The following is a 10,665-nucleotide window of genomic DNA, read 5'->3' as shown; positions in this document are numbered from 1 at the left end:
ATCCATTTATTTCATCTTAAACCTCAAAATTCTATTCTCCATATAGAAATAAATAATCATACCAAAATTTTCATGTTATCCAAACTTAATTCTAACACTTCTAACTTCTTGTTCTCATAGATGACAAGTCAAATTCAACTTAAAATTCAACTTATCAATTCTATTCCAAGATTTCATTCAAGAACTCAAAATCTTTAATCTCTCCTATACCTTTCATCTTATTGTTTTAGAACAAATTAAGCTTTCCTTAAGCTTAATTATCATCTAGTGATCAAAACCCAACCTTTAATTCAACAAATAATCAACAAAAATATAAACTCGCCTTTGCCTAGTCTTCCACGGTTGGAGAAGAAGAAAGGAGGAAGAAGATGAAATGTTTTCATCTTCACACGTTTTTATCTCTTATTAAAGGGATAAAAATATCTTTCATGACAAATGACCATTTTGCCCTTTAATTCTTTGGACAATTACTATAAACTTTCAGGAAATATCCCCAAATAAATCATTGAACTATTCAACTATTTTATTTGAATCACCAAATTCTAAAAATTTACGATTTGGTCACTAACCCATAGTTTGAGATGTTACAGTTTGGGCATAAATACCCAAGGCAAAACGACGTTGTTTTGACCCCTTTCCTTTTTTAGTTATGGGGTAATAGTCGTTTAGGTCCCCCGTGTTTTGTAATCTTATTATGAAGCCATTTAATGAAGTTTTATTTTATTGGGTTTCGAGCATTTATTTTTCAGTATTTATATTTTAGTTTTGTTATTATATATTAGGTATTCTTCTTAATATTTGATTCTGGTCATAATGTTTGTAGTTATTTCATTTTAGTCACTATTTTCATATGTTGTGATATTTTCTTTGATATTTGAATTTGGCCATGACATTTGTAAATTTTTATTTTAGTCACTGTTAGCATTTGGTTTAATTTTTGTTAAGCCCTTTATGTTACTGTTTATTTCATTTTAGTCTTTAATATTGTTTATGGTTTATTTTCATTCCCAGCCCTTATATTGTTTAATATATTCTATATTAGCTATGGTTTATTTTTATTTGTGATTCAACATCTTAAATTTTTGTTAGTAACAGTTTGGTCCCTTTACTTTTCAAATATGTTTATTTGGTTATTTATATATAATCTGTAATTTTTTATTGTTCTGTTTTAGTCCCCCATGTATGAATATATTTTACATTATGTATGTATTATATTAAGTAAATATTATCCATGATTATTGTATATAAATGTATGTTGTTATTTTTTATTTAATATTTATTTCCCTCATGATTATTTATCTATTGTATATTATTCGAATACTCTCAAGCATAACGATTTGTAGAACGAGCGTGGAAAACACTGCTTGATCGAAGTGGTGTAATCCGATACGACGTTCGAGCAAAATGTGAATGTAAAATAAATTGATTTTATTTTGTTAATTAGTTCCGTTTTTATTATTTCATTTTAAGCCTATGCATGTTTCTCTAAATATTAATTTATTTTATTTCATGCAAATGTCAATATTCATTTTTTATTATTATTCGATTTGCATTTTTATATATTTGGAGATAGAATCTTCTTTTACGGATAAGAAGTAGTCGAAATAGCTTTTCCGACGGAGGATTGTGAATTTTGAGATTTCTTATCAAGTCAAAGAATTTTCTTTAAGTTATTAGTTCGAAGCAAATCAAATTAACTTTAATAAATGAATCACACTTTAATTATCGATACGAATTCAAAATTTCCACCATTTAGACAACATGTAAGCGATTCAATATCAGTTTTTTGGCTCTGTGGGGGTGTTTATCCTTCCCCACACGTAACCGACTCCCGAACCCGTTAAAATGAATTTTTGGTAACGCATACTGTAATTTGTCTAAAAAACGATTTTTCATAAAATTGTTTTAAAAATACCTTTTTTAGGTATTCGACCTACTTAACCCAAAGGTCGATGGCGACTCTATTCAATTTAATCCAAATCAATTAAAACCTGCCAATTTTTCAAAATAAAATCATAATTGTTTTTTTTTTAAATAATATTTAATTATTTTTCTAAAAAATGGTTATAACAATAAGTATGAAGACAAACATAAAGTAGAGTATTAGCTGGTGAAATATCATTATCGTATTTAAATTATGTAAACGAAATGCTTACATTGAAAGCCTTTGTAAGAAAATGGAAATCCCAGTACTGCTGACAAATGTGGAATATTAGAATAAAAGACACGAAGACTGTAAGACAAGCAACCATCTTTGCTTTGAAAATGGTCCTGCTTCCTGAGAGATAAATAGATTGAGAAGCAGAAAGATCACCCTCCCTTTTGCCAGACTACGCCGCAAAGCCTCTGATGCTTTCCTTCATTGCTTTGGCTCTTCTGGCTCACGCCTTACACATCCAATGCCAAAATCTACTTCATCATAAATTAAACGTGATTATCCTGGCCGGACAAAGCAACATGGCCGGCCGTGGCGGTGTGGCCAATGTCTCTTCCACCGGCACTCCGACATGGGACGGTGTCGTTCCTCCACAATGCCAACCTAACCCTTCAATCTTCAGGCTGAGTGCGGACATGGCATGGGTTCCAGCAAGTGAGCCAATCCATGCTGACATTGATGCCAGGAAGACAGACGGGATTGGACCCGGAATGTCTTTCGCTAATGCGGTACTGACCAAGGACCCCAATTTTGGGCCGGTAGGATTGGTGCCATGTGCCGTTGGAGGGACTAACATAAACGAATGGCAGAAAGGGGAGTTTCTTTATGAGCAGCTGGTGAAGAGGGCTCAGATGGCGCAGCAGAGTGGAGGAGTTTACAGAGCAATGCTTTGGTATCAAGGCGAGGCTGATACAGTCAATGAAGAAGATGCTGAATTGTATGAAGGTAGGTTGAAGACATTTTTCGAAGATTTACGTTCTGATCTGCACGCACCTATGCTCCCAATATTCCAGGTACCATTTGTTTCATTCATCCTTTTCTTCATAAGTTTTGATTAAAACCATGTATGATAATTATTTCAATACAAATGGCTCTTTTTGTTCAAAACTAGTATCATATATCTGCACAAATTTAATGGATCACATACCTCTATTATCCTAGAACAAGCATTTCAGTCTAAAACTTAACTCCCTTATGCCACAAAGATACAAGTTAACTAATAAAAAGCACCCAATACCCAAATGCTTTAGAAGATTACAACTAGTTGGAAGGCACATGCATTTTGTTAGGTTTTAAATGGAAGGAATCCTTGTAGGAGATTGAGAGGGGACACTAATAAAAAAAATTGAAATGGATTTGTATTGATAAACATACAAGGTTGGCTAAAGATTGGTAATGTTGGTTACTAGGTGGTTCTCGCATCAGGACAGGGACCATATATTGAGGAAGTGAGAGAGGCCCAGTTAAATATAGGCCTCCAAAATGTGAAATGCGTGGACGCTAAGGCACTACCCCTTGAATCAGATAAGCTACATCTTACCACTCAGTCCCAGGTGAGACTCGGGGAGATGTTGGCAGATGCATACCTTCGGTTCATGCCCAGGTCTTTAACAAGTAACAATGCTCCCGCCAACTTTTCTAGCTTTGTTCCTCCATTTTTAATAATTGCTCAACTTTTTAGATGTCTCTGGATGATCCTCACCTTCTGATAGCATTATATATAAGTTCAAATTTGCTCAACTTTGTTTCTATGTATTCATACTTACTAACACAGGATAAGAATAAAGAAACATTCATTTAAACTAAAGAGAGATCCTTCTGCAATCGATCATGAGCTTATTATTTGATGATTAAAATAGGGCAGTTATTTAACTTCGAACTCCACTCCAGTACTAACAGTGGTTTTCCAATGTGAATAACGTGACATGGTCTAGAAAGGATTCGACTAGGCCCAACTACCAACATGTATGATTGCTTGTTAATTGGTATTGTAACCCAACACGTAGCTCCTCCCTCTTGTCTGAGCTTTGTAAACCATCTTTCCCGGGCTGAAAATTAGTCAAGACTGAATTTTGCAGGTAACATTCCATTAGCATTCCTCTTGATGTTTTTGCTCACTAATTATTACTTAACATGCTTATTAATTCAATTCTCAATAATTTTCTCAAAGTTTTTATTTTTTTATAAAAAAATTAACAATCAATTAGTCACTACTTTGGACTTCAAATCTCTAGTCTAATTATGTTCATACATAACTGAAATAAAATCCAAAGAGAAAAAGGGTCCACGAGTGTGGGAAAATATGGCCAGAATGGGCCACCAAGCATACGGGCCTGACGTAAATGGATCGGCAAGAAATAACATATATATTTGTTTGTCGTCTACTCTCCTCTATCACCATGCATCACAGCTAATTAACATACAAGAAGACTTAAATGGAGTGCTCAGAGTCTGGCTATCTGAGCTTGGATGTTGAATCCCAGATGCCATCACCAACTTTCTTTCACCATTTTTGCCTGGCCTTTCACCTCCAACATAAAGAATGATATAACCCAATTCACTGGATTCAGAATTCATGAAGCAATTAAACCAGTCACGCATGGACTGTGCATCCCCAAATTCTAATCCAAAATCAAGGTGAAATGAATGTCAATACTATGTACTAGAGTGGGCCTCCTCCATCAATATCTACACTGCCATTCCTCACCCAAGGGGTCCCTCCCTCTATACATAAATTTGCTTTTCCATTTTTATTTAATTTTTATTAATGATAACATTTTTCCCTCGAGTTTTTGCATGTAGGGTTGAAATAATTAAATCTTATATTAATTATTTGACACTCTAATTCTAAATCATTATGACCTTTGTTTTACAATAATTCTCTGCAAATAATGAATGAGCAATCCACTTTAACAGTTTGTTCTATAATATAATCGACCTACGTAGTGAATTATTGGCTTATCAATGAAACGGTAAAGAAAAAGGATAGGCAAATATTAATTGCAAAGCATCCCTTCGTTACTGGACTGATAAGAAGAGTAGACGTTGGTTGCGTGTGCTGTGAAGGCCATCAATGTCAGAATCCAAATTTTCTAAGCCTTATGGAAAGTGTTTTTGTTTTATATTTCAGGGGAGGCTCTGTTTTTCTCAGAACAATCAATCTTATTGGAATTAACAAAGTATAAATTTTTATTTTTTTTTATTTCTATTCCCAGTTCCATCAACTACATTGCTCTCATTAACACTTAAATTTTAGTTTTAGTACATCTCCAACTAAATTTCCAGGCTCTGTTTATTTCTTTATTAGCAGCAAGGAAAATAGAATAAATAAAAGCCTGTGGTGTGTGCAGGCTTAGCCCCACTATCAGTAGTATTCATGACTCGGAAATAACTATAATCCTTTAGGCAGGCCAAAATGGCAGAGACGAGTGATGCTACGTCAGTGTCAACTAAACATGGAATCTTCCCCAGCTCTGTTTTAAGGTCTTTGAGCTTTGGGGCGTTTAAATGCTATCAGTAAATCACAATGTCCATAAAAGAAGAGCAGATGTACACTGCCAATTGTGTGTCTAACCACATTTTAATCTTCTTCCACGTTGCTTTTCTTTTGTTTAATTTTATCAAAGGTAAATACACTGGCAATGGTATCAGTATTTGGTTTTGTTAATTTTCAATTTTCATTTAAACCATCCAAATACTTTATTTCACTACTATGCTTATTTAGTATTATTTCATCATATTATTGTGATTCTTTTATATATACAAACTAAGAATACAGTGATCAAAGACAGTGTCGCCATAAGTATGATTCAATTTAGATGGATACAAATAATTAAAATACAAGTACGCACGAGCAATAACTAAGGATATGGTTAATACGGGCGAAAAAGATAAATGAAGCACCTTTATATTATAAGGCCCACATTCACAACGTATAAAACAATTATTAGATCTAATAATACATGTCAGGCTTAGCAGATTAAGCACCTTATTTAAAAAAAAAAGGAGAGGCTTGGTGCAGTAAATATTGCAGTATAAACAAAGGGAAGCTTATTGATATTTTTTTTAACGGGATGGTTTAGGGTTTTGATTAAAAAAATGATGGCACTTAACAGCTGTTGGGCTAAATTCAAAGGGAGATGAGCTCTTCCCACTAGGGGTGTTCATTTGGTTAATTCGGTGGCCGAACCGATTGAACTATAATTTTCGAATTAACCGAACTTTTTTTTTTATTTAACCGTTAACTGAACCGAACCAAACTTTTTTTCAAAAATATTAACCGAACCGAATAAATTTCGGTTAATTCGGTTTATTTTCGAATTAACCAAAAATTTTTAGAATTTTAGAATTTAATATTTTTTAATTAAAAAAACAATTTACAATTAATTTAAATAATATCTAATTATAAATAATATCTAATTAATTTGATTCAAATATTTTGCATTTAGTTTTAATATTATTTTAATTAATTAATATTGATTTGGGTTTTAAATGGATTTTAAATGGATTGGGCCTCTTAATATAATTATATTTAAAGGTTAATTCGGTTAATTAATCGATTTCGAACCGAATTAACCGTTAAACAAATTCCAAAAAAATTCTTAACGGTTCCCCGACCGAATTAATTCGGTGACCGACCGAATTAACCAAACTAATTCGATTAAAATCAAATTTTGAACACCCTACTTCCAACGAGGTCAAACCCCCAAAATTTTAGTCAGAAAATATAATCCAAAATCTGTGAGTGGCCGACAGCTTGTTCCTTCCTTCACATGCAAACAAAAATTTAAGTTACGTGTATACTTTCGACCTCCCGCTCTTTTGGTTTTTGATCCCCTCTCCACCCATATTTGATTTCGCCATTGGAATTTCGATACATATACGTACAAAAGTATACTATGTTCGTATTCTGATATAAATACACAACTCCCTATGTATTTCAATCATGTGTAAGCAAAACATAAGAACAATGTGGACGTAGAACAATGCGGAAATTTTTTAACATTATTCTCGTGAAAATAACAAAAAGACCCAAAGCATCAATGTCAAGGACTCTGCATTGTTATGTTTCTGAATAACAAAAGAACTTTCTTCCGGATAAAATGTAAATCATCTCTGCTTGTGAATTTCAACACCGATTACTCTTAAGGAGATTGTTCTATAGATGAGTCTCGGTTGGAGTTTTGGTATAGAAAAATGCAGAGATGATGAGCAATTTAACTTGCTTCATAACAAAAGAACAGCATGTTATTGCAAAGACTATTTATGGTCTAGGAAAGGGTAAAAAAAGAAAAAAACCGAGGAACTGAAGATGGAATTTAGCGAGGAATACTCAGAAAGTTCGAAGGAGCATGGCTTGGCCTTTCCAGAAACTGTTCTTGTTGAATTCTGCTCTTCTTGGATTGAGGCTCGGGTGAAGAAGACACAGATGATGTCACAGCCCAGGAATCGTTTGAGTTATCTGAACTAAATTTGACATCCAATACGCCATTTGGGCTTCCTGGAAGGGAGCTAAACCTTCGTTTGTTTGATTCGTTCTCTTGAGCTCTTGTTGTTGCCGATTCTATAATCAACTTATAGCATTCATCTACCTTGTCCTGTTCAGAAATAATGAATATTGATTTAAGAACCAGGACGAAATTTCCGCATTTAGCATTGGCTTATAATTAGTGCTCAAAAGAGAAAAGCAAAGATAAATAAAGCAATTACCTTATCGATTCCCAGGATGACTAATAGCTGGTTTTGGTACTCAACTCTAAGATTAGGTTCTACACAATCCACAGCGTGCAGCATTGTAGCAGTGGCCATTACAGAAGGAAGGTAGCACAAAAACCTAGAGTCTGCCGATGAATTTATCAAGAATTAAAGAAAATATGAGCATCTGAGAGAACACAACAATAGAATGCATCTTGTTTCTTCTATGCAGATTATGAGGTGCATTTAAGTAGATTCAGTTCAAATTAAGTATTTGATAGATAAAGGAAAGGTTTTTGGCTTTGGTGCTAACCTGAAATAGCAGAGAGCAGAATGCGGTCACATCTCCTAAGGAATTCCCTACAAAGAAGGTCCTTCAACCCAAGCCTCCTTGCAATGTAATCAAGAAATGAAAGTGGGGTAACAGGGTTCATCTTCCATTGAAGGGTGGAAAGCACTAAAATCTCCATCCTTTGGATGGTTTTGGGCTCAAACACATATCTGCTCTCCTCCACCTAAACAGATCGATAAGGAAACAAGATTAATAACCCGAACCAAATGACAAATAAATGAAAGAGTAAAAGAAAACTGAGGTAATTAACAAAGTAACATATATACTTGTAAGTCCAGCAGGAGAGGCACTTGGGTTTCCTCCACTTTGGCTGCAAGAGAAAGACAAGCTACAGCAGCTAGTTGAGTCATCCATGGCTTGTCACTTTGGAACCGGAAGCTAAACAAGAATCTATCGAGATAGTTGACGGCAAGAACAGCAGTGAGAGCAGAGAAGGAGTAGTGAGCATTGACTTTTAACATCCACTCCACAGCTTCACGGCGAGTCTCAGCTAGATTCCTATCGCTTTCAAGGACATCACACAGTTGATCTTTCTCTTCTTTTGAAAGTAGAGAAGAAAGTTCATTATCTTCCCAGGATAACTCTTGTTCTAACAAGGCTGGAAAAGATTTTGATTTATTAATCCCATCATTGTAATAACTTCCTTCCACAAAGTAGTCTTCCCTGGGTTCTTCCTCCCAATTCTCTTCTAAACAATAAAGAGCATCAAAAACAAAACAAGAGTTTAAAGCCATTTTTCTCTCTGTTTTTTTGTAATATTTTGTTAGCTTGGTTTCATTATAGAACAGAGAAGGAAATGAAGAGAGAGAGGCCAAAAGACAGAGCTTGAGGCATCATCTCTCAATCTGTCTTCCCAGAAAAACAGAAGAGGATTGGGGGGAAGTGAGCAGTAAACCAAGGGACGTTTGTGGGTTTGATGCTGCAGGCTGCAGCAAACAAGGGCTAGCTAGTACTTAGAAAGTTGGAATTTTCTTGTATGGATTTGTTTTTTTAATAATTGGGGAATACTATAGGACCCAGACCTGAATCATGGCATGGGCCATGCAATACAATTACTCGACACGTGACATTCCGTAACCTCTCTGGACCCCATTCTAAACAACCCCTTCTAATGCCTTCGGATTTTAATTTTTTCCACTCAATTCTCATATAGTATATATTCTACACTTCCTTTGTAAAAGGTATGAATTATGGACCCCTTGGGGAGATTTTTTTTCCTTTTCATTTCTTTAAAATCTATGGTATATGAATATATGTTTAATTTTTAAAAATATATACAACAAAAAAAGAATTTAAGTTTTGCCTTTTTGGCATTTATATCAAAGAGAAAGTAGTGTGAAGGATGGCATTGGCGTGTACACAGACCCCAATACATGAAAAGAACGTCTGATTGTAGTGCCCCAAACCCAAAGAAATTCAACTGTTGAGAAACTCAAATTGTAATGTTTCCAATAGCAGTATATATATATTTTTTAAAACAAAGTAAGAACAAATGGTAATTTTATAATATCGATCAGTTATCGGTTTCTTAAATATATAATATAGTGTAAGTGCATGCATGATGATGAGCTGGATTTCATATACAGTGTTTTGGAACTCTCAGTGGTTGGACCTTGATACCAGATACAACATCCACAACGGATATTAATAGTAGCAGTGATCCAGGAAACACAGCCACAGCCATTTAACTTCATGTTTGATTCTTTAATTTCTCTCTTTTTCTTTCCAAAACAAAATTACACACAGGTACTTGTTTCAAATTTTATAGGTTTACTTTCGTTTTCACTACTACTTATATTTGTTAATTTTTTAGTATATCTCTGCGTAAGAGGCAAGGAGGAATATCATTTGTAGGTTTTCTTTTATTAGTTGGAGTAAATATAAGGTAGTATTGTTTAAAAAAAAACTTTCAATTATTTAATAATAAACAGTTGTACGATCTTACAAATATCGTGTTCGAACATGAGACCTTAAGATAAAATAATAATTTCTAACCCTACAAATCAGTAGCTTGTTAAAACGAAATGTTTGCAAGTTTGAGTTGGGGTATATGATAATGCGGTGTATTAATAATATAGTTTGGTGCCTGTTGGGTGTTACATCTGCATGTAGGGTGTTCCTTTTTGGTCTCATCAGTGCGGCCTCCATTATAAACAGAAATTTTACTATACAAAGTCTGCATGTTTGGTTGCAGAAGGCCATGAAAACATTCAAATTAATTTACAATTAAAAAAACAGTTCCCCATGTAATTTACTGCTCTCCAGCAGGATAACTCAGTTCCTTTCCCCTTTTTTTTTTTGGGTACAGGCAATGGATTAATTATAGAATAACGAAGGTTGTTGAGAATAGAAAAAAGAGCATTTTTTTTAGACATCAAAAAATATTTAGAAATCTATCCTGATTTTTCAATTATTTTGAAAAAATGTTTATTGCGATTACCTTTTTAAATTTTGAATTATGTATTCATATAATACATATTATTTTTAGTTAAACAATATTAAAATTATAAATAAAAAATAATTAGCATGTAATTATATAAAAAATTAATTATCAGAGTTTCAAATCACGGTTCGAAAACGTGATTTCGTCCGCAAAATAGCGGTTTCGCCACTGTCCGAGTTACCCGCTACACCTGCAATAGCGTCCAATAGCGCCAAAATCACGATGAACTCGAAATGGATG

General features: G+C 34.0%; 2 protein-coding genes across 2 annotated transcripts; one reads left to right on the top strand and one right to left on the bottom strand.

Annotated features, from left to right (window-relative positions):
• The first annotated feature begins 2,317 nt into the window (after positions 1-2,317).
• On the top strand, positions 2,318-3,722 carry LOC120191010 (probable carbohydrate esterase At4g34215). Its single transcript, XM_039194015.1, has 2 exons — positions 2,318-2,949; positions 3,346-3,722. Exons 1-2 carry the CDS (start codon positions 2,350-2,352, stop codon positions 3,643-3,645), a joined length of 900 nt encoding a protein of 299 aa, XP_039049946.1. The 5' UTR covers positions 2,318-2,349; the 3' UTR covers positions 3,646-3,722.
• A 3,459-nt stretch (positions 3,723-7,181) lies between these two features.
• Positions 7,182-8,864, bottom strand: LOC120190828 (cyclin-D3-1-like). The gene is made up of 4 exons (XM_039193861.1): positions 8,249-8,864; positions 7,944-8,145; positions 7,646-7,776; positions 7,182-7,533 (listed from the first exon to the last, which is right to left on the bottom strand). Exons 1-4 carry the CDS (start codon positions 8,714-8,716, stop codon positions 7,255-7,257), a joined length of 1,080 nt encoding a protein of 359 aa, XP_039049792.1. The 5' UTR covers positions 8,717-8,864; the 3' UTR covers positions 7,182-7,254.
• Between the last annotated feature and the right edge of the window lie 1,801 nt (positions 8,865-10,665).

The sequence above is a fragment of the Hibiscus syriacus genome, unplaced genomic scaffold (genome assembly GCF_006381635.1).
Source record: "Hibiscus syriacus cultivar Baekdansim isolate YM2019G1 unplaced genomic scaffold, ASM638163v2 tig00116964_pilon, whole genome shotgun sequence".
Taxonomy (NCBI): Eukaryota; Viridiplantae; Streptophyta; class Magnoliopsida; order Malvales; family Malvaceae; genus Hibiscus; species Hibiscus syriacus.
The sequence above is the reverse complement of the archived record's forward strand: the minus strand, read 5'-3'. Positions and strand labels throughout refer to the sequence as shown.